The sequence below is a fragment of the Dermacentor silvarum genome, chromosome 1, assembly GCF_013339745.2.
Source record: "Dermacentor silvarum isolate Dsil-2018 chromosome 1, BIME_Dsil_1.4, whole genome shotgun sequence".
Lineage (NCBI taxonomy): Eukaryota > Metazoa > Arthropoda > Arachnida > Ixodida > Ixodidae > Dermacentor > Dermacentor silvarum.
Window position 1 is genome coordinate 182,238,677 of NC_051154.1, and position 25,094 is coordinate 182,263,770.

Below are 25,094 nucleotides of genomic sequence, written 5' to 3' on the forward strand. Positions count from 1 at the left end.
ATGCAATGAGGCTCAGCAAGCGTCTGCGGTTGTTTCGGCCACGAAAAGAAAACATGTTAGTTGATGCGCAGGTTACCACGTCGGCAAATATAACGTCTGTGAATTATGAAGGAGATCTACTGCGAGGCAAAAGCGTGAGCGCTTCTTGTGCACCATGTATAATGGTTGAGCCGTGCATACTTACATTTGCTGGCATCATCCTGCTTTGAGAACTTCCGCACTTTGAGAATAGACGCCCTGATGCGGTTGGTGAACGGGTTGCAAGTCATGGATATCTGGATCTCCCCAATCTGAGAACTTTTCTGCAAAAAACGTTATCAAAAGGGGAAAAAAGGGGGGGGGGGATTAAAAACGAACTTTCACACTTATGCAAGAACAGAAATTACTTCGTTTGCCGTAGAGGCTCTGATCCTGTTATCTGATCCTTTTATGCATATATTGGCACATAAGTGTCATAAAAATGTAAAGAAAATGTCCAGTGTGCAACCGTGTTTCTTTAAGAAGTCACCGGAATAGATTAATATTAGTCACGGGCGACTCCAGGCACGTGCAAACAGCAGCTTCCCAAGAGCTGCGGGGTACTCCCTTTTAACTCCCTTTACCAGCCGACAGTGTTAAGACAAAAAACCAAAGACACATGGCAAGTGTCTACACGAATGCGTCTAGAGGCTTTGCACTTTCTTTTCGTTTATTCATATTTTGCTATGCACATTATCATACCTACGTCCCACCGTTTTAATGGTTCAGTCGTATTCCCAGTATCCCACATTTTGCAGTGTGATAAGCTGCATGGTGGTCGCACACAACTCTGCAGAAATTGCTGCACTGAATTAAGAAGCATTCCCTTTCCAACGTGCGAGCCCAAGGTATACAATAAGATCTTTGGTTGTTATTTGTCGACGACGTCATTTTAGACGACACCTTCATTCAGTTTCCCTTTCTTGGGTCACTCTTTTCACTGTGCAAGAACGACCCGGAAGTGCAAAATTTTCAGATTCATGGCACTAACGCGTGGTACAGGCGACAGCCAGGCGCCCTACAGCAGCCATTGAATAATATTCTTTCGCCTTCTTTGGCCTCCATAAAATAAGTTTACCTCAGCATCACAAAATCCAAAGTACAAGTGCCTGTAGGCAGATACAAAAATACATATAGGGTCACGCAGGGCCTGTGCCCTGCTTTGCACGATCCTTGCAGCCAATTAAAAAAATTGCCTAGATGAAATGAACTTGTGTATTCCCCTATTTTGGATTGATGTTCAGGAACGTACATTTAAGTCCCAGATGTTTAACAATCATATATTTATTTTGCATATGACGCACACAATCACAAATAAAGAAGGTTACAAAAAATACCACCGAATAAGAATGAAAGAAATCAGGGTAACAATCAGGCGCGTAGCCAGGGCTTCAGCCACCCCCCCCCCCCCCCCCCCCCCGAAATTTTTTCGTGCTGTCATGCACCGCCGGCCAAAACAACCACCGGCGCCGGGAATCATTGTGGATTTTGTCTACAATGTCTTTTTGACACTCGAAAAGACATTTCGGCGCGAACATTGCGAACTCGGGCTGGATTTCGTGGAAACGCCAATGCACCTGGAGTCACATAACGTAAGGAGCCCCAGCCGAACACAAATTTTCAAGGGATTTTCGATAGCGAGCGGGCGCGTCGCGGCATCTCGCAGCGGCACCGGAATCTATGGAGCGCATGGATTTCAGTTCCGAAACTTGATGGGTATAAAGTGCACTGACATTTCCAAAGGCGTGCTTCTGATTTTTAATTCTGGAACTTTCTGGGTTTAATGTTTTTTATAAAATTGGGCCAACATGCACGCACTTGAACGCGCTTGTCCAAGCCGTTCCAGAAATGGAAGCACGCGCTCGCAATCTTCCACACACACGAAAATATTAAATATCACCGTGACTGTCAGCTGGCATCTGATAATTTTCTCCAAACATTTTCAGGAAGCGCGCCCACATCGATAAGCTGGACCGATAATCGATAAGCTGGACCAGGGCAGGCAAAGTAAAATAAGAGAAAACAGAAGGAACTCAACGGCCTATTTAATTTGAGACAGTTCTTTTTTGCGGGCGGCAAGGTCTTGCTCTCCGTGGCGATAGGGACACTGGTCCTATGGATTTAAGCAAAGCCCCCGCTGAAAATACAGCTATTTCCAGAGCGCTTCTTCGCATGTGAGCTGATTGTGGAGATACACATCTGAAGAAACATTTGGAAAGTTGCCCCAGTAATGCCTCGTATTTAAACCAGACGAACAAAACCAAATTATAGAAATTTGTGGTGAAATTATCAAAGAAAGCCTAGATGCAAAAGTGAACGCTGCAGGCTGCTTCTCCGTACTAGCTGACGAAACGACGGATATTGCTGGAATCGAACAGCTTACTGTTTGTGCAAGGTACGTAAACAAGGATGGCAACGATATCGAAGGAAGGAAGGAAGGAAGGAAGGGGAAGGGGAAGGAAGGAAGGAAGGAAGGAAGGAAGGAAGGAAAAAAAGTTGTCGCAGTTTCACCTGAAAGGCGAAGCATCAATTGCGATAGCAAATTTGTAGAGAGCTATACGGAGTAATGATAGTAGCTTTATCAGCTGTATAAACTTGGACATGCAGCAGCACCGGCAACACGCAGAACTGTTGTCGACGCCGTCGGCGTTTTGCCCGCGTTCGCTCAAAATGCGTGTGGCGTTGTTGACTGTTGCCGGAGCCTCTGATATAAATAGGCACTTGGTGCCGCAGCTAAACGTCGCCTCCCTTCCCCCCCCCCCCCCCCCCCATCCTCCACGGCCTCTCGCGCGTCGGAAGAAGGCGCGTTTGCTCTACATATATGGTGATTGGAAAGAGACGCCTACTTCTGCAGCCCTTAAGGGAGCACGGCGCAGAACTCACGTTTGTTCTCCGCCGTGCGTTCACTCCCCGTGAAAGCGCGCGCCCCTCGCGCCCTTTCACTCGCACATACAGCGTTCGGCGCACGGCGACGATTTAATCTCCATTGACGTCATACGGAACCTCACGGCGACGGCGACGCCGACGGCAGAAATCTGCTTTTGAGTGTCCATATAATTGCTATCGCATTAATAAGAGGTGAAAGACAGAGAGGTTAACCAGGTTAAGTGTCCGATTGGCTACTCTGCACAGGGGGATGGGGTAAGGGCAGAAAAGATTAGAAAACAAGATTAAAAAGAAGAAAGAAAAAACACACACACTGTCTGTCCGCACAATTCTATAGTTTTTCACTAAGTCCTGTTTCTTTTAAAAAGCGTAATAGCGCTTTTAAAGCAGTTCGTTCCGACGTCGGGTGGGACCAGGGACCAAGAATTGTGGCTTCCGTAAGAGGACGGCTGTCTACCTTGTCGAGTGTGGTGCTGAGGAAACGATATCGAAGTGTTTTTAGGTTCTAGCACAGGAATAGATGCCCCCTCTCATGGAGACTGCAGGTTATATGTACATGTCTACAAACTAGAGCACTGCACGGGCTCGGGCTTACCCGAAAGCCCGGGCCCGGGCCGGGCCGGGTAGAGCAGTTTTTTCACGGGCTCGGGCACGGCGTGTGCTTTTTGACCCGGGCCCGGGCCGGGCTCGGGCTTTCTGGTGGTATGCATGTAACGTGCAGCGAGTTATTCTCGGGCGTGTCAACTCTGAAAAACATGTATTTTTCGGTCTCGGGCCGGGTTCGGGCCGGTTTCGAGCCGGGCTCGGGCCGGGCCTCTGGCCTAAGGTAAAGGGGTGGCGGGCCGGGCGGGTAACGTAGATTATTTCCGGGCCCGGGCCGGGCCCGGGTCTCGCCATAAAAGTTTTGTTCGGGCTCGGGCGGGCAGCCCAACGTAAAAACGGGCCCGGGCCGGGTCCGGGCTGAAAAAATCGGCCCGTGCAGTGCTCTAGTACAAACTGCTGCATATTCTAGTCGCCCTTCCAGTGCCACTGCCAGCGCAGAGAGATTTTCAAACGTGAGATTACTAAAAAAACCACTTGCGCTTTACAATGAGGAACGCATGGTTATGCTGGCGCTTCTATACGCCCACAGAGACGTCGCCATCAACGTGTCCGAAGTTACTGAACGCTTCGCTAAACCTCCCCGCCGAGTGAAGTTTATCGTTTAGATAGCGAAGCAGCAAAAATCAATGCCTGTAAAAATATCTGTTCCTTCACGTTCCTATATAAGCTCGTAATTATGAAAACGTATGACTGTTCATTAGCTTTTAAAACCACAGAAAAATTTCACCGTTTATTGTAACAGTTAGCATGATGATCAAAATTATCCTGGGAATACAAAAATTACGGGGACATCCATAACCAATTTTGACAAACCTTGCTCATTGAAAGCCCGGCACACGCGGCGTTTCCCAAAAACGCACTCGGATGTTAGGTAAATCAACTTGCCGCATCATCTGTGGCTTTCGTTTGTCCTTTTCTTTCCTTTTTAGCTACATGTATTTACTTCTTTTTTGAAATGAAGCAATAGCCTTCTTTGACTTTGGGTGCAGAATAATTGTTGCCGCTGTGCAGGCAGTTAAAATACGCATTTTCGTATTGATTTCTGAATTCTTTTTCTCTTATTCTAGCCACATGGTGCGGTCGCGATCGCAGCATGGCTCAAATGCATATCACAATTTCTGAGATCATAGTTTTGTTCTTGTCTGGATCGTCTTTCTTTATACTCGTATGCGTGAAGTTTACTATCTGTGACTGCGCAACATGTTTATTTGTCTTGTTTGACGCATTATATACAATGACGTTTCCTTAGATACGTAGATTTATTGCAGACTTATACGTATATTTAAATATCTTGTTGCGAGGTTTTGTGTATACAAGCAGTGAACTTGGTTTCACACGACACTTTCTTGCCCTTTATCAAGTTGTATCTTCGCATTTGTACATTCCAATCTGTCTTCGCATTTCTAATGTATATTTTGCGGAACTTCTGCTTTTTATATGTACTCGTTGTTGCAACTATAATTTCGGTGCACTTACAATATACGACCTTTATATTGATATCAGCTATTACTGCCACAATTTTTGGGACATACGCAATCCATTGCAACGAAGGACAGCGTCATTGTGGTTTTTCCCTGGCCGTTGCATATGTACAAAAATGTAAACAAGGTTGCTAAATGACAAAAATTCATCAAAATATTTGTCAGCTTGTTCATTTTATGGCCTTTACGTTTTTCATACCAGCTGCATGCACTGCTTTACTGGTTTCGAACTGATATAGTTCTAAAGTTCGCGTGATATTTCCTTTACTTATTAGATAGACAAAAAAATGTCACAGTTTCGCCCTAAGGGCGAAGCAATGAATGCGATAGCAACACAGCAATCTCATACGAAGTAAGGTGAGCGGCTTTGGTAGCAACAACACGCAGAACTGTTGTCGACGCCATCGGCGTTTTGCCCGCGTTAGCTCTAAATGCGTGCGGCGTTGGTGACTGTTGCTGGAGCCTCTCCTATAAATAGGCACTTGGTGCCGCAGCTAAACGTCGCGTCCCTTCCTTCCCCCTCCCCCACGGCCTCTCGCGCGTCTGAAGAAGGCGCGTTTGCTCTACATATATGGTGATTGTAAAGGAGAAACGAGACGCCTAATTCTGCAGCCCTTAAGCGAGCACGGCGCAGAACGCGCGTTTGTTCTCCGCCGTGCGTTCACTCCCCGTGAAAGACGCGCCCCTCGCGCCCTTTCACTCGCACATACAGCGTTCGGCGCGCGGCGACGATTTCATCTCCAAATGACGTCATACGGAACCTCACGGCGACGGCGACGGCGACGGCGACGCCGACGGCGACGGCGACGCCGACGGCAGAAATCTGCTTTTGAGTGTCCATATAATTGCTATCGCAATAAAAAAAAAACGCGGAAGCATTGATATCAGCTATTACTGCCACCATTTTTGGGACATACGAAGCTATTCTTTTATGAAACAAACACATAATTTACTTGTATTGACTGTGCGTAGCGTTAAATAATTCGTTTTCAGCACCTAATATAGAATGGCATTGGCAATGGCAATGCAGTTATTGTTCATGTATTTGATGCCTCGACAACGTTTATAAGGAGGAGGCCGCGTTGCAACTTGAGCCCCCCCCCCCCCCCCCCCGAAAAAAATTTCTGGCTACGCCACTGGTAACAATACCAAGTTATATTAAAAGAGGAACGCCCAGTACGGAAGATAATGTACAAGGCACGCAAATAATTTCTTGTGCCAGGTCTACTCGCGTATCGCTTTCGCAAAAGAAATGAAAAAAAAAAGTTTATTTAGGAGCGTGTGTATTGGAGCGTATTCGCCTACTTTTAACGAAGGGTCGGTGCAGGAGGACACTATACGTTGGTACTTTCATGCATTTTCGTTTATAAATTCCTATTCTGGAGTTATATATGTTGAATAATAGTGATAAAAACTGTTATTTATGACTGTCTTAAAGGAGGACTCATGCTAGTTCTTTACGGCTGCTTGTCAACTTCTTGTAGCGCTGTGAAATTCTTGCTCATGTGTAAATTTTATTTTTGTTTCTTAAAAGGAAAGCTACAAACAAGTTGCTGCAGGTTGATTTATATACATATATTTTTTGAGCGTAATGTAATTTATTTCTCACAATAAACTTTTTTTTTTGCGCCAGACAGCCGTCGTCACAATATGTCACATCACCGCATAATGCACCGGTGTGGTCGCCACTCGCTTATGACAATGACGAACTACGTCATCGCACGAACTACGTCGATATACAAAGTGACGTATGTCATGGCCTTGGCGCCTTACTCTAGAGTTCCATTAGTGTACCTGCCAGCTTTCCCGAATTCACGAATGTTCTGTCAAGATTTCGGAATTTGGGTTGAATTTCGTTCCTGAACTTGCAAATCGTAAACCAAGATGTGAGGTAGAGTGGGCATAAGTAAGAAACATTCAAGTTGTGGAAGAGTTGCTGAGGTTCCACAAGATCACAATGATTATGCTGGCGATATCTTATCAATTCCCCACAGTAATGCTGAATGCGAACGCATATTGAGTACGGCAAACAAGACCCTAACGGAGTTTCGCCTGACGGTCAACGATCATATACCAATGGAAGTCTTCTGATAGTGAAAATACACCAGAGGTACTTGGTTCGAGCAAGTTTATTCAGACAAGTCCATGGAGCAGGCGAAATCCATGGAGCAGGCGAAATCGGCAAAAGAAAAGTCGCCGAAAATAGTCACTGTGATCTAGACACAATGTGTGCTTAAATATCATTAAAAAATGGTGTGCTACAATCCCTCTTCCCCAATTTTGTCATGTCCGGGGGACTGAGATTGCGACATTGGAAGGGTATGCATTAGGTGTCGGAGGAACCTCCTTGGAAGTTGTCTAAGCTGAACTTATACTTCTCTTACGTTTATGTATCTTATCTTTTATATTACATTTACCTTATCGACAGGTGGAGTAATAATTTCCTGCCTAAGTGGTTTGTAAGAGGTATTGGAAGCACGATGACGCTCATAATCGGAGGGAATAGTCTATTTTGTACGGCAGAGTACAAGTTGAGCCTTCACTTTCCTTTTGGTTTCTCCCGACAACTTTTGTGCTCAAATGCAAGTTTCCTTTCGGAAACAGGTATACAAAGTGTTCCAGGTCACGCAATGTGGGCATAAGAATCGAAAGTTTATCATGTTGAAAGTGAATTTCTATGTACATATATGTATATCCTTCCGATGTATATATTCACAGAAAAGAGTAACAGCAGACCCACCAGCTGCTTTTGAACTGTGGTGGCGCATCACCTGACGGGCTGTGACTGTTCTTTGCTGTTTATGATATTGTCGCTAGAAGTTGTCTACTATGTAGTTGTGTGTATTTAGTTGTGTATATATCTAATATGTAGTTGTCTACTAGAATAACACCCACAAGTTGAAACAACGACAACCGCTTTGGTATTTAAGACAAGGGAGAGATAAATGGGGTAGATATTTAAGACGAATACTGAACAGCATAAGGAAGGTGAGTGTCTGCTGTACTTTGGGAGACGTCGCGCGGCTTCAACGTACCTTGGGCACATTGTCCAGGTCCAACCAGACGACTTTGTCTGGAGTGAGTGGTTCCTTCTCCAGTTGCAGCGTGACGTGGCCCAAACAGTGGCGCACTTTCTTGCGGTCGATGTCGTAGACGGAAAGCCGCAGGGACCGCGTGCGCACTTCACCCTCCGAAATCTGCGTAAAAAACCAGAAGCCGAGGCACTGAACCGCTTTATCTGGCAGTTCACATGTGACTACTCCGGCTGCCTCGCACGATGCAAAGCCCATAATAACGCAACTACGCCCACAAATTCTGCTCGTCCACTGCAATGCATGCGGTGGCAATGCCAACATCACAGCCAAAATACGTTTCTTGGTGTTGATGGCATCATCGCTGCGTGAAAACATTGCATACTCGAGACAGCTACATCCATTGCCGGTATAAGCACGGAAGCAGCAGGCTCCGCGTCCCGAAAGCAGACGCTCCCTGTCCTTACAATCTTGTCAAATTTGGCAATTGTCCTTGAAAGACAATGGCTACAGATATGCACATGATATGAACTATTCTGCTGAGTAACGTACGAATAAAGCCGTGCTGCTCTGAATATTTATCGAATTAATATTATAATCGGATTATATTAATATATTATTATTAATATTGTTATCGGATAATATTATTATAGGATTAATATTAATAGTAACAAAGTGCGCGCGCAAGGGAGGAAAGCGGGGAGCAACGCCAGCCGCCCTCCGTCGAGCGCAAGGAACCGGGGAGAGCGTAGGGGGGGGGGGGGGAGTTTACCCCGGCTGCGTACGGCACGATCGCACCGACCCTATCTTGAAAGCGATCTGCGACGGGGACAAAGTGCGCCGAGTGCTGATTGCTTCGTGTACGCTGTGTTCTCGCCGCTTAGCTCGCGAGCGAGAGGCAGCACGAAGGTGAATTGGCTCGCTGCTGCCACCGCGCTTTCTCACTCCAGCGTTTTGACAGCGAGTGTGCGCTGTTATCGAGTGAGATGTGTTTATGTTTGGTTGTGCGCGCGTAACACCATGCTTGTTAATTTAGTTACTAAGCGAATGTTTACAAGTTTATACGGCCAATAAAACTACTATCCTTACTTCGTACAGCTGTCTACTAATTTAGTACCGCAATCGATGCTTCGTCTTCGGGCGAAACTGCGACTTTTTTTTAGCTCACTGTCGACAGTTACTTTTCTGTTCTTTCTTAAAGCGCCGGACGCTGAAAGGAACTTGAAAAAACACAAAGAAAGAAATTTGCGCACAATCCTTTCTGCTGGCGTAATGCATGAGCGTTACACGTGCAGGGGCCTCGTACCGGCTCTTGTGGAATGCCTCGAAGGCAACCGGTAGAGCCATCGACATCGCTAACAGGCACGCACACAATAAGAATCGTACGCTGAAGAAATGGTGAAGAGGTGAGACGGGCACATAGCTAAAACGTGCCAACAGGGTGCATACCCAGCGCTCGCGATTCGTCCTAATGAGCGAGATCGGAGCAGTTGGGTAAGGCCAACATTGGTAAGCAACTAAGCAACAAAGAAAGAAACTCTCGCAAGATTATTTCTGCTGGTGTGTTGCATGGGCGTCATATCACGACACTACAGGACAGATGCCGTATTCTAATGAATACAAAAATCTACAGGATCAGTTTATTAATTAGCAGCAATGGGAAATCACGGGAGCAGTGGCAGCAATGCGACCAACTATTGGACTGTAATTGCTGGGCTGTTATCCTTTTAGCCGCTAAGAAGAACTCCCATGCAAGCCGCGAATTATCCTTGCTGTATTTGAGCGCTATAGGTCGATGGATATACTCCAACGTTGGTAAGCGAATGGAATCAAAACGAAATTCACCGAAGATTACGATACTCCCTAATGCGAAATTTGAGCGCAGCTCTATAGGTGTTTTAATTTCACGATATATTGGCTGGCGCGGACAATGTTTCGTGCGGCCCATTCCAAACGGAACGAAATGTGGCGTGTCTGCTTCGCTAATCGGGAGATCGCGAGAGGCAGGTGGGTGACGCGTGGGTGCGATTCACAGCCGCCGCCCCAGGCAGACCTCCGCTCATGCAACCTTAGTTTCCATACAGACGACCCGCGCTACTCTGGCGCCATATCGTAGCCATCGTCGCCGCACAGCCCGTCTTGCGCGGCTCTACGCTTTTCTTCTCCCATTTTCGTTCCAATAACGACGAGAGCTGCCCTTCGTCGCAGGGAAGCCGTGGTACCAGTCAGCGGCGACAACACCCAAGGCAGCGTCACATTGAGCCTTACTCGTAGCCGATCGCCATCGCCCCTTGCAGGAGCAGTGATCACCGCCACACACGCTGGTACCGCGGACTCGCCTCAGCAGCTGTCGCCACGGACGAGCGTAGTCCTCCCCACCCACGGCACCCTGGTGCCTCCCGTAAGTGCAGACGAGATCGCCCACGCCCCACGCGGCTGCGGATGCCGCATGGAGGTAAAAAAGTTTTTTTTCCTTCCTCCATGGGATGCCGTGGCCGCCGGCAACTCAGCGCATGCGCAGCCTGACTCTCCTCCACTCCACCTCCGCTTTCTCGCCTCATGGTTCCGCTGCACCCTCCTGCTGCGCTTTCCTGCTCCTCTCTTCGCTATCGGTACAGTGCAGCTATCGGCTTTATGTCATCTCCCGCTGCGCTCCGCGTTGGCTTTCATTCTTCGCGGCGCTCGTTCGCTCGGTTACGCCGACGACACCGACGCTCGCCGCATCAACGGGCCATTAAGAGATGCGCTCTAAAACGTTTAGCGGTGCCCCTGGTATTCAAACTCTATTCAACTCGTTCTTAAAGCCGATGCCTTAGTCACTTAGCCATGCCACAGAAAGTGTCTTGAAATACTTCTCATGTACCGCAAACTGTCGCCAGTGTCACAGGCATTTTAATAGGGATATGCTCGTACAGTTCTGCTATGCCTTGTTCGCAGTGAAAGGAAACTTTGTACCGAAGCTTCTCCATCTACGAGTTTCAGAGCCAATAATATTGTAAGGAGAAAATAAATAAAAAAATAAGAGCCCTTCCACTATGTGAAGATGGAAGACCAGCGAAGCTGTTGGTTTCGTTTAATTGTATTTTAATATTTTTAAATTTGGTGGTTAAGTGAAATGGTTGAAAAGACACAACACATAACTTCGTTGCGTCGCCGCGGGCCGTATGCTGTATGTGCAAGTGAGAGCGAGTTAAGGCGCCTAGATTCACACCATCTTGCACCATGGGCCACAGCACGCTGGGCCGCTGCGCGTTCGGCTTATCGTCGCTATCGCATCCATTCGCGCTGTTGAGCGCGCCGGCGCTCCTTGAAGGCGCGCTCTTCCTCTTCGGAGCGAGCGACACAGGTCTTAGCCATACCGATTCCAAGGGCCAACTGATGACGTCGCTAGGGAAATGGCTATTTCAAGAGAGAATGAAACAAAGCTATTTGTTGGTAGACTATTACGTTTTATCACTGACGTTTCGACACGCACCGTCACAGACTAGCGTTTGGGCAACAGCGTTCATCGCTCCGGCGCATTGTTTTTGTCTCTTTGGGTCCCACGTGTGGTGGTTCAAGGGCACGTTACAGGTCCCCGAGCCCACAGGGGTATGTGCCATTGAGCTTGGACCCTTTCTGAACTATCACCAGGATCGGCCCACATGACACGGACATGTGCCATTGCGCTTAAACCCTTTCTGCACTATCACCAGGATCGGCCCATCTGAAATGTACATGCCGGTCGGTCTACTACACGGACGCAATCTCCTGGAACCTAACCCTTCACAGCTTCGCTGTAAAAATTGCACCGACGATAACGATACTCCATAATGCGAAATTTGAGTGCAGCTGTCTAGGTCCATGGTTTGAATTCACGATACAATGAGGCAAGGAATTTGAATCTGAACGGCAGGGTCTTCTCGGCGGCGGCGCCGAGCCTCTGCTCAGGCAGCTCGTTTAGCAGCAGCGGCAGACGATGCACTTCCGCCGGTTTCGTCACTCATTGTTCAGAAAGAAAGCGTGAACACGGGAACGCGTGGCGCGCGCGGAGTGCATTCTCTAGCGGCATGGCGCAGGCGAAGTAGCGCATGCGCAGTGGGTCCGAAGCCCATGCCAGCGCTTGTTGTCCATATATGGTATCGGTGGACGCGCTCGCCGCATGACTTAGTAATGACGTCATCGGCGTCCAGGTGACGGCGCACGCTACTATGGCGCCATCTTGTAGCGGGTCGCCGCCGTGGAGCACATTTCGTGCAGCACTCCGCTTTCCTCCTCACCATTTCGCCATACTCTCCTCCTCCGCTTTCCTCCTCATGCTTCCGTTGTACCCTCCCGCTCCGCTTTCCTCCTCGTGCTCTCTTCGATATCGCCGTCTTTCATCCGCTGCGCTCCGCGTTAGTGCAGCCAGTTACGCCGACGCTCAACGCAGGAACGGGCGCCTAAGAGCTGCGCTCTAATAGAAGGAGCACAATGAACAGAGAAAATGTTCTAATCCCTCCACTTAGCTAACAACGTCCGCACCGACCACTAGAATCAAGCGCGCCGTAAAACTATTGCACACTATGCTGTAAATATTATTATTAAGTTCTGCAGTACGTAACAAACGTCATGAACGCAGCGTGTCATTGTACGTTTGTGGATGTACTTTGAGTGGATAAGCAGTATTAAGGCGAAAGCCTTTACTGGCTCATACTCGCGGCGTCCGATCTTCCGTCCGTCCGTGCTCTGGAACGGTGCCAGCTGTGGCCTCTCCCCCTCACACTCTCTCAGCAATCACGTGATGGCACAGCCACGGCGTCCGACCGTCCGTCCGTCCGTGCCCTAGAACGGTGCCAGCTGTGGCCTCTCCACCTCACACTTTCTCAGCAGTCACAAAAAGGCATGGCATAGTCAGTCGAACGGCCATAGGCTTTCGCCAAGGACAGCAACCACGAGCTCATGCCGGTGGCGATACTGCTGAGGCGCAGGCTACTCTTCAATACAATCGCCCTCCGCAGAAAAAGGCGCCATCCTGGCGGCTTAAGGGTCATAGTACGGCTTAATGCGACAGACGTGGACAAGTTCGCGGCCGCGATGGCGCAGGTCTGTCGGTGGCGTGAGGGGATCCACGAGGTAATTTACGGAGGAAGTTTGCTCCAGAACACGGTAGGATCCGAGGTATTTTGCGACAAGTTTTGCGGAGTGGCCGGGTGTGGTAGCGGGTACCCGAAGCCTGGACCAGAGAGCCAGGGGGAAATGTTGGTGCAGAACGGTTGGCAGGTTGACGGGATTGCTGCTGCCACTGGTCCTCGATGGAAAAAGAGCGGACCAGCTGGCGGCATTCCTCAGCATGTCGAGCAACTTCAGACAGCGGAGTACTTTCGGACGCATCAGGTTTATATGAAAGAATTGCATCGAACGTAGTAGATGGTTTTCGTCCATCTAGGAGAAAGTACGGGGGAAATCCAGTAGTTGCCTGGGCCGCAGTATTGCATGCATATGTCACGAAATGGAGAACTTGGTCCCAATTTGAATGACCAGAGGCGACGTAGATTGATAGCATATATCACCAAGAGTACGGTTGAAGCGCTCTGTCTTGCCGTTAGTTTGCGGATGGTTCGCTGTACTTGTGCGGTGAACGATTCGGCATTCGTCGAGTAGTGCCTTAAAACCATCGGAAAGAAAGGCTCGGCCTCTATCACTAAGAGGTTCGAGAGGGGCACCGTGGCGCAGAACGAAATGGCATAACAGAAACGATATGCAACGTCGAGGACGGTGGCAGTCAGCAGAGCGGCGGTTTCAGCATAACGGGTCAAGTGATCCACTGCAACAATAATCCAGCGGTTCCCTGTGGGAGTGGATGGTAGCGGTTCGTATATATCAATACCAACACGATCAAAGGGTCGACTAGGGCAGGGAAGGGGTTGTGACGGGTAGACTTGTCCGGGAGCTAATTTTCGGCGTTGGAACTGAGCACAGGAGCGAATGAGCTTTCGCACGTAGTTATACATGCCACGCCAATAAAATCGGAGGCGTAGTCGAGCGTAGGTGTTGAAGAGGCCGGCATGCGCGCACTGTGGCTCTGTGTGGAATGCGTCACAGATAAGGTCACGGAGATGGCGGGGTATCACAAGAAGCCACGTAGTTGCGGCCGTCAGAAAGGTAGTTACGACGATAAAGAAGGCCATCGCGAATGCAGAAGTGGGTAGCCTGGCAGCGAAGAGGCGCGAGTTGGTGAAGAGGTGTATGGGTCAGAAAGGATGCTGATGAGAGCACTGATCCAGGGATCCTTGCGCTGCTCCGACGGCATGTTGTGCAGTGCATGTGATGTAAGAGTGGGCTCAAGGGCGGATAGGCAAGCGCTGTCAGCTGAGACCGGTAAGCGAGAAAGGGCGTCAGCGTCCATGTGTTTGCGGCCAGAACGGTAAAGAACGCGGATGTCGTACTCCTGTAGCTTAAGGGCCCAGCGAGCAAGTCGGCCAGATGGGTCCTTGAGGGTGGACCACCAACAAAGGGCGTGGTGGTCAGTGATGACGTAAAAGTGTGACCATACAAATAAGGGCGAAATTTTCCAAGGGCCCAAATAATGGATAAACACTCTTTCTCTGTAACCGAGTAATTAGCCTCGGCTTTTGTCAGAGTTCGGCTCGCGTAAACGACGACATATTCATCGAACCCCGTTTTCCGTTGCGCAAGTACGGCGCCGAGTCCGACGCCGCTGGTATCGGTGTGGACCTCGGTGGGGGCTACAGGGTCGAAGTGGCGGAGGATATGTGGCGAGGTTAGCAGGCGGCATAATTTCGTGAAGGCGTCATCGCAGGCGGGCGACCAAGCTGAAAGTTCTTTGTCGCCGCTTAGAAGGTCTATGAGGGGTGCGAAATTTCGAATGAAACGTCGGAAATACGAGCATAAACTAATGAAACTTTGAAGCTCCTCAACTTCTTCGGTTTTGGAAAGTCAGCGACTGCGCGGAGCTTGGCTGGATCCGGAAGAATGCCGTCTCGCGAGACAACAAGGCCAAGAATGGTGAGCTTTCGGGCACCAAAACGACATTTTTTGAAGTTGACTTGAAGTCCCGCGTGAGTGAGGCATTTCAGAACGTGCTCGAGTCGGCTGAGATGTGTGTGGAAATCAGCGGAAAAGACAACGACGTCATCCAGGTAGCATAGACATCTGTTTCATTTGAGGCCACGTAAAATATTATCCATCATCCTCTCAAAAGCGGCTGGAGCGTTACACAGGCCGAAAGGCATCACGGTAAATTCGTATAATCCGTCAGGTGTCGCAAATGCTGTTTTATGTCGATCAGATGGTGCCATAGGGACTTGCCCGTATCCGAAACGTAAATCCAGCGAATATAAGAACTCCGCTCCATGCAAACAGTCGCGGGCGTCGTCGATGCGCGATAACGGGTAAACGTTCTTCTTTGCGTTATCTTGTTCAGACGTCGGTAGTAGAGGCAGAACCGAATAGAGCCATCATTTTTCTTAACAAGAACGACCGGTGACGCCCAGGGACTGTTTGAGGGCTTCACAACGCCGCGCTTGAGCATGTGATCAACCTGGTCGTCAATTACGCGGCGCTCCGAGGTGGATACCCGATAAGGGTGTTGCCGTAGAGGTGCATGACTGCCCGTATCTTTCTGGTGAAAAACGGTCGATGTGTTACCCAAACCGGAAGCAGGGCTGTCAAAACAAGCGCGGAACTTCTACAGGAGAGTGAGCAGCTGGCTTCGTTCGGAAGATGACGTTTCATCGTCGATGGAGCGATGGAAAGCGTCCAGGAGGGACTGATCAACCGCAGGGTCACAAGCAAGTGCGCTAAGGTCCGTAGGAGTAGAAGCCGCAGGAGCGTCAAAAATGCAAAAGGTGTCGACCGGCTGAACGAGGCCTAGGCATTCGCCATGAAATAAAGGTAAAGGGCAAGCCATGGAATTGTCGACGAGCATCTTCGTGGCGCCACTGCGAAGAGTAAGAGCAAAGAGCAGCGGAGAACATTTGCGGCGAATGAACACTTCAGAGGCGCAAAGATAACAGTGATATCATAAATAGCGGCGCATATGACACAGGTACAAGCAGGGAAGAGCACGGAGGAACGGCATTGTCTTCGAACACAAACAGTTTATCACTAGAAGGGCGGTTGTCGATTGTCTCAAAATCGTAAAGTGCAGAAAGTTCGAGTTAGGCATGAAAACAGTCAATAATGGCGTTATGATTTGCAAAGAAGTCCCAGCCTAATATAATGACATGGGAACACGAGGGCAGCACGACGAATTCGACGGTATACAGAAGTCCTTGAATGATGACTCGAGCAGTACAGGCAGCGAGAGGCGTAATGTTTTGAGCGTTCGCTCAAAACATTGCGCCTCTCGCTGCCGAAACCCAGCAGCCTCCACCACTTGCTAAGAGGTTTATTAGCAACGGACGTAGGTGAACGGGCAGCAGGCAAGCGTTCGGCCAAGGACAGCAACCACGAGCTCATGCCGGTGGCGATGCTGCTGAGGTGCACGCTACTCTTCTTCATTACACATTTCTTTCTCGGTTCGCTAGCGTTTTGTCGCGGTTCCTTGCTTCTATAGGCTTTGTATTATAATTGGCACATATACATGTTATAGGCGAGGCTAAGGAGAACATTTAGTCAACAGATACGGCTTCAGTATACAAAAACGAGTAAAGAGCAAGCAGCGAGCTTGCCGCCATGACCATAGCGAGCTATTTAGCATTTGAGTCGAAAGGTGAAAGGGAAAGGAAAATGCTCTGCCCTTACAGTATCCGCGCATATTTAGGCGCTTTGGTAGAAATTTTCATGAATTAAAATCACCGAAGCAGCCTTACTACTTACAACCCGCTTTTTACAGCGAAGCTGTATGGCTCTACATCCCAACGAATCTGACGTCTCCGTTTAGGCAAACACTCAGGAGGCGCGCACCGCGTGCGTCGCTGGGTTCCTTGCAGCACCAGCAGATGGCGCTCGCCTCCGCGCATCCGCGGCGCCGGCCGTGCGGGGAAAAGAAAAAAAAAGAACCAGAAAGCTCGCCTTCGCGCATAGCGTTCGCCACAAGTGTTTCCCGGTAGAGATTACGGTTGCATAAGCTGCAGTTGTCGCTTCCCGGCAACTGTAGCGTACGAAGCAGGGAGTGACGGAACTACACTGTAGTATGTAAAAGAAGAACCCGCCTAACAACTGATCTGTGTAGTTACAGTGCTATGGGAAGGCCACGCATAGTGAGGACTCCTGAAGAGCAGTGAGTATACGAGGCGCGGCGAAAGTGTGGTTAAGTGCATTTCTCTTCTCTCTGGTCCACTCTTTGTAGGTGCACGAAGTAACGGCGCAAGCCAAGTCGCAGGCCATTGAAACGCCTTAGGCTAATAATTAGGTAAAGTGCACGTGAATGTCGCCATGTGAATAAATTCAAGCTACGTCGAAACGGGTAATCGTTCTAGTCGTCGTTTACAGCTTTGCTGTCAAACCACGTTCACAGCGTGGATTAGAGACAATTTTTTATTGGTTCAACAAGAACTAATTTTTCACTACAAGCAACTACAAGCATTTGACCTACATGCAGCAATGTGGAAATGAGGATTTGACTGATGTGAACGGCGACGCCCATTCTTGTGTTCATCAACATACCTTGAAAGTGAGGGTTTCGTTAAATTTTGGTGCCAGCGTCGCGTCTTGACAGTGCTCTGCTGGAAAGTATCTTCGTCTGGCAACAGGTAAGCCCGGACAAATGGATCTCGAGGAGTGTTTGTGAGGCCTCGCCCTGCAACGATAAGTTCGACAGAGGGAAAGAAAAAAAAGAAAAAAAGAGGGGGTGGAGGATCTGCATCTGACAGAACAATATGCCACTTGAAGAACACGCCATTTATCACGCTATGTAAAAGTAAAAGAAAGGAAAAGTTATCGGCTATGTCCCACTTCCTAGCATAAATGTTTTTAGTATCATTTGCAGATGCACATGCACACGCACGCAGGCACACGTACACGCGCGCACACACACGCACGCACACACACACACACACACACACACACACACACCACACACACACACACACACACACACACACACACACACACACACACACACACACACACACACACACACACACACACACACACACACACGCACACGCACACACGCATACACACATGTACACAGAGAGAGAGAGAGAGGAAGAAGCAGTGGTCGCAAGTCGGATGTTTTTAAATGCGCTATTCCCAGTAAGTGCGCAGGATCAAATAGCGAACGCTGATGCCTTGCAAACATTTCTGTAGTATTCCTGATAAAACGGAAGCCGTAAAAAAAATCATGACGAAGTATTGGTTTTATAGCACTACTGTAGACCTGCATATGCGTGCTGTCGCAAAGGGTGGATTATTGAATTTGTTGGCTTGGCACAATCGATTATTCCAGCGGGGGAACAGGACAGTTAGGGGAGGCAGACGAAGACAGCACATAGCGGTCGGGGTCATCCACTCCCCCTGTTCATCGTTTTCGTTCCGGCAATGTGCTAATACATAGTGTCCACGGAGTAATGACGCATTCCACGTCGAACCGGTAGGCGCGTTAATGTTTCTATTGTATTTATTACAACCAGATGGCAACATTCTGTCCAGTGACAAATACCTGGTCATATTAGAAACAACTATAATTGTTACTATTATGTGAAAATGAATAGCCGTCACCATTATAAGGTGACTACATCTTTCTTTTATTTTCATTTCAATAAAGAAAAAAAAAACGCTGTTTACCTGGTAGGTATTTGGCCTTTATAATGTTGACGTCCAGTTCCTCGCTTTCAGACTTGTAGTTTAGGCTGAACCACAGCCTGCCGTTTGTGCATCTTGGTACTGTAGCGTCTTCGTCATCAGACCAGCTGTAACTGTGCGCATAAAGGAAGTGAAATAAAGTAAGTGTGAAAGTCCATCGCACACAGGACGTTGCACGCTCACGCCACGCAGGTCAGAGACTCCATTATTGAGCGTGGTGTGAAAACAAGCGCATCTTAACAGAAACGTGATGAGGTAGAAAATCGAACAATGATAAAGAGAGCTGCATATCATTTCCATTTGGGGCTCTTTAGGGGCTCCGTCACAAAAGAAAGAAACGCAACGTTTCAGTGCTTGCGCAGGCAGATTTGTAGTAGGAAGATGCGTTTTCGCACGAGATTACTATTGAACAAGAGCAATATGTCTTGCACTTACGGAGAAGTGCACTTGCCACAGCTTATGTCGCATTTCTTTCACTTTCCTGGGCTATACAGAGAGATAAGTAGCAGTCTCTTTAGAGTGAATTGGTCTTGTAGCATATATGTAATATTCAAACACGTACTTTGCCACAAATACATAAATATTTTTTTCAGAAGCTTCGAAGTCACTTCGCGCATGAAATCTGTCACCGGGACCATTTGCAGGGCTCATGTAGCACACGTGGCGCTCCAAAGCCCGCTTGAGTGAGGAGCCTTGTCCCTCTCAGTCTTTTGGGGCTTTGCATTAACTAAAGTTCTTCATGGAACCCAGCAAAGTACTTATAGCTGGACGGCAGGTATGGTCATGAGCGGAGTGGCTTCGGAACTTTTGGCAGATGTAGGCAGGGTTAAATCAGGGGTTGGAAGCAGTACGCCTCCGGCTACTCCATTTCACTTATATGCGAACCGGTAAATTTGCTTTAAATCTAAATAAACAAATATGACAATAAAAAGAACACTTTGGCATGCTCAAACACTCACACATACAAAAGTGAAAGAAAAAACAGACGACGCATAACAACGAAGGCGAGTCACTGCACAAAATCGTCCCTAGTATTTCGAGCACTTTTGGTATACAATGTACAGAAATTCACCGTTTTCTATATGTTTACTTCTTTATTTTTTTGTTTCGTTTCTTGAATCTATAATACGGCCAGGGCGAATACGCAGTTTTATTACACTAGGAAGTTTTAGAATAGAGGTCTATAGAGCTTAGAGTGGCCCAACAAGCGACCGCGTTGCGTTCGCAGGTCTGCCCCGCCGGGAAGGTGCTTTAGAATAAGGTTCCCGGCTTGCGATTACTGCACCCTTCCTGCAAGCGGAAGCAAAATGAAAACATAATGCTAGAAAAAAAAATGAAATAATGCAATCCGTAATATTTTGCAGGATGAAAAGTACACCTGAGAGTTTATAATTTCCAATGAGCAGACGTTGACGCGGTTTTTAGATGTTCGCGGAGATGTTGAGACGACACATAGCAGGTTTGGGGCGTTTGGGGCACCCAAGCTATTTTTTTAAATTAAGCGTTAGGGTCATGCGAAAACCCAAACTTAAAGATATACGTATACCGTTTGGATTCGGCGCATGCGCTGTGGCGAGACGCTAATCGTTAGGGGGTCCCCTATCTTCGAGGGCCTCTATTCTAAAACAGCCTCCTATCTTTCACCTTACTCGGTGCCAGCACAGCAAACATAATCAGCGGCCGTTTTCACAACAATTCTATTACGCAAGACTACTTCCTCTGGCCCGTCGTTCGGGCACCCGTCTCTCATGACGGGACAATCGTCGCAGCAATGGCCAATCGTAAAGGGCAGTTACGTGGTGGAAGTTTTGTGATTACGGACAATGGTGAATTACCGCAAATATATATATATATATATATATATATATATATATATATATATATATATATATAGTTAATACATTTTAAGCTACAACCTTTTAAGAAACATAGGCAATGCACTAAGCAGCATTTTTCAGTTCATTCGTAAAGTGGCGCTAGTTATGTTTAGTTGCACTAACGAAGACTTTTAAAACAAGACTATTCTGTCGTGACGCCCCAAAAAGACTGTGGCTACGGCACATTTGTGGCGCATTGTTAAGAAATTGGTGTCATGTCTATAGGGACACTCAATAAGCGGGGAATAGAAAGATGCGCTATAGAACAGCGCCTCCTCTATTTTTTCAATGCCAGCCAGATGCGGCCGATCCTATGGTTCTCCACCCTCTCCGATCGCCCTTTCCCACTCTGCCCCGTCGGCTAGCGCTTGCGCCTGCTTTTTACGGTCATGGGGGAGAGTACCTAAGGTCCCTGTATTTTTCAAAGGTAGCGCAAACTCCTCCTCTCCGCACCGTTTCCTCCTCGCCCCTCCCTCTCGGCCTCCATTGGTGAGCGAAGCTTCATTTCGTATCGCATGCGGCGCGTTGAAGCGCTTGCTTGAAACGCGACTGTTCTGGGCGCATTTTCACAAGGCTGTTCGTACGTAAGATATCTACGTAAGATATGTAGTACCTTCAATTATCAGTAGAATCTGCGTCGCTCAGACGAGGAAACCGAAAGGTAGAACAAGTTAAACGCAATCTTAAGCAGTCTTTACTACTGCTGATTGTTTCTCGAAATCGAATGGTGTTCTGTTTACCTGGTTCATTTACGAAAACAAAGAGCTACATCAAACTATGCACATACAACACGGTGGAGACATTTATGTGCTAAATACCGTCGACGTGTTTTTTTTTTATAATTTCCAAAATGCATCCGCGCGCTTTTCTTTCCCTCTCAGTTATATGCCTTGGTTCCCGTGAGCGCGCGCGCATTCTGCGGTTTGCTCTTTAGTTGGCGACTCTTCCATTATGCTCATTTTATGAGAAATCATGCTGGTATTCATACGCGTATTCCCAAAATGCGCCCTTTTGTTGTCGGCAAAGCATAAACCGGGTTTTGTTTTTCTTTTTTTTACTCAGTCGGCTGATGGTGAATTCGCGAACGCACCCACCTCCCCGCGTTCATCGCTAACTGGGTGAGAACAGCGATCAGAACCTCCCTCACTAATGACCTTCCTCGGTGGCAGTCAAATTTCTTTCTTCCGATACGGTGGAGCTGGTTGAGGTTCGCCGTTTGAGGTTTGGTTTGCCACGAGGAACCGCAAAAAGCTTGCCCCCCTTGGCAATGCTATTCGAACATCCAACAGCACAGCAAGTCGGAAACGTGCTGCAGCCGAGCGCGTCTTCAAAAATGTAAATAAGTATTAAACTAGTGCTGAATTAGTTTGAATGAAGTTTGCTCCATTGAAGAAAAAATGTCGCATTTTCACCCGAAAGGCGAAACATCAATTGCGATAGCAACTTAGTAGACAACTATATGGAGTAAGGTTAGTAGTTTTATCAGCTGTATAAACTTGGACATGCAGCAGCACCAGCAACGGGCAGAACTGTTGTCGACGCTGTCGCCGTTTTGCCCGCGTTCGCACCGAACGTGCGCGGCGTTGGTGACTGTTGCCAGGGCCTCTCGGGGCGGCTGGGAGGTTTTCGACGAGATCAGAACGGGAAACTCGTCGAGCAGCGTCGGAAGTTTTTAATACCTTCTCGCCTCGCAACGTTTTTATATAAATACGCATTTGGTGCCGCAGCTAAACGTCGCCTCCCTTCCCTCCCTCCCGTCCCCCCCCGGCCTTTCGCACGACGGAAGAGGTCGCGTTTGCTCTCTCTCTCTCTCTCTCTCTCTCTATATATATATATATATATATATATATATATATATATATATGGTGATTGTAAAGGAGGAAAGAGACGCCTTATTCTGCAGCCCTTCAGGGAGCACGGCGCAGAACGCGCGTTTGTTCTCCGCCGTGCGTTCGCTCCCCGTGAAAGCGCGCGTCCCTCGCCCCCTTTCACTCGCACATACAGCATCCAGCACGCGGCGACGATTTAATCGCCGTTGACGTCATACGGAACCTCACGGCCACGGCGACGTCGACGCCGACGGCAGAAATCCTCTTTGAATGTCCATATAATTGCTATCGCAATAAAAGCGTGCGCTCACGCGCAGCGCACATATGTCCCGGTGTTTTTACGCTCACTAAATGGTGCCGTTTTCCCGCGATAACGAAAGCCGCGCGGGTTATTCGTCACGTGTCAAGCCTCGTCCAATAGGAGAGCGGAAAACGGCGAAGAAGTCAGGAGAGGGGTAGAGGGCGGGAAATAAATTCTCCTTTCCTATTTGAACAATGGTTTGCGCTATCTTTGGAACATACAGGGACCTTAAGAGTACCCTCTGGGTGGTGCCTCACGACGGAAGTCGGAGGAAGTAATCCTGACAGACGCCTGAAGCGTCTACCGCATCTCCAGAACGGCAGCGGCGCGCTCTCAGACGCACGCGTGACGCAAGCAGTCGTACGCAGTCGTACCTAAAGTCACTCTCGGTAACGTCACATCGCGGCAGCTCACTGAACTAAGGCGCACCAACAGCTCCCATTGCGGAGCGAGCGATTGCACTGGCATTGAAAAAATAGAGGAGGCGCTGTATAGGATCACAGCTGTAAAGCTTCCATTTCGACCCACGTCATGAACTCTTTAAAGGTGGGTCGTTTGTCGGGCAGGGCTCTGACGGTCGCCGTGCAGTTGTCGACATTTGCCATTTTTGGAGCGATGACAGACTGCATCTTAGCGCTAAAATGTTAACCGATGCGCTGTGCATCAGAGTAAGGAAAAATAAGCTGCAAATACGTGGCGAGCACCACAGCTGACCTCCAGATAATAATTAACTATATAAAAGCCCTAGAATACCAGTTCCATGGAAATAGCACGAGGTGCCATAAACTGGGCCATTGTTCCCCACCTCCTAATCTCCTAAACGCCTTGCATTTATGGCAAGCATGGCGTTGGCATGCCAAGGGAAATTCGCTGTTTGGCGGTGATACCTCAAGCGCTAATAATGAAGTGCCCTGCAGAAGTGTATGGCATACCCCGTCTTACGCAGTGGTACCTACCACAACAGTAAATTTTCATTCCGCCATCGTCTTATCTAGTCTTTGAGCTATAGGAAGGGGTGGGCCTTTCCTGTGTGCTCTTTACCGCTTCTTGGTGCACGCCGTGTAACCCACAATATAAAGAAAGTGAAAGTAGTAAACGAAGCGCGGTGCAATGTAAGCTCTAACTGTACTTACATGCATCCTTTTAGGAGATTAAAAGTGGTGGACCTACGCGCAATTAAGCACTGGCATGGCGCATATGAACCCTCCCTGCCCTGATATAGTAGCGACAGTTCATTTTATTCTACTTGGCCGTCCTCGTTTTGCTTGTGTAAACGAGTCTTTAACTCATTCTTTGCACAATGTCTAAATTGCACGCGTGGTTAATATGTTATTTTGGGACGAAACAGCGCTAAACACGGGGCACAGAACAAGATGACAGTGCTGCTCGCTCCCCAAATTTGTAGAAACTCCCTCGCCCAGTCACGTTATTATTGTACAGTATTTTGCCTTGACAACATTACCGGTACATCCCGGCAACGTTCTGGCCCTCGATGGGCATACAAGGGAGCTCCCAGAGGCTCATAGGCATCTCGCGCCCATTGTATGGAGCCACTGGCGCTTTTGCGAACGGTGCCACCGTTGGATAAGATTTCATCTTAGCCAACTTTTCTGGGATGTCGTCTGCTTTACAATACACGGACGAAATGTTCACCACTGGTGGCGCTTTTCGCTGTTATGATCTTATTAGCAGCTTATTAGCAGCTTATTAGCAGCACAGTTACCCTCTGCACTCCGTGAATAGTGACTGCATGCGTCAGAGTCCGCAAAGCCCAGCCCATGTTTGTTTGCATGTAATAAAAGGCCGTACAACGGGCGGTCGTGATAATTGTATTATGCAACGTCATTTTACGAATTCTGCTCAGTGCTTTTATACATTATTGGTGTTTGAATAAAGTACTTGAAGCTTGCTGGCATGTTCGGCTAGAGCAAAACAATATATCTATAGCTACAGTTTTCCACTAGCTAGCTGAAGAAAGAACGGGAGACAAGGACATATGACGAAAATGTAATATTTTCAGTTGTTCTGACATATTTATCGAGCCCAAGAAAGTAAACACAGCAAGAAAATTTCAAGAAAAAAGTAAACAGGGGATATTCAAAATGCTTATGGTCTGCAACACTGGCCGCGTCCGCCATCTTTTCTACGATGCATTAGCAAGGCATCTGTATGCTGAGAAATTCGAAGATCTTCACTGTGTGGCGATTCCGGCTTCTAAAATGCAACACTCGTCTTCATCGCCCAGCGATTAACGAACAGCATGCTTCACTGTGCTGTGTCAGGAGTCAATGAAACCACGCTGCCCGCCTATTGCGCCGTTAGATGTGAGTCCAGGA

The 25,094-nt window shown here is 48.1% G+C and overlaps 1 protein-coding gene across 1 annotated transcript in view; it reads right to left on the reverse strand.

Annotated features, from left to right (window-relative positions):
- The window catches only part of LOC119436497 (synaptotagmin-15-like), a 183,263-nt gene that overhangs the window by 5,009 nt on the left and 153,160 nt on the right, over nucleotides 1-25,094 (reverse strand). The window contains 5 exon segments of the mRNA XM_049658184.1: nucleotides 185-302; nucleotides 8,024-8,185; nucleotides 17,612-17,655; nucleotides 17,658-17,744; nucleotides 18,734-18,864. Coding sequence (XP_049514141.1) covers nucleotides 185-302; nucleotides 8,024-8,185; nucleotides 17,612-17,655; nucleotides 17,658-17,744; nucleotides 18,734-18,864 — 542 coding nt within the window.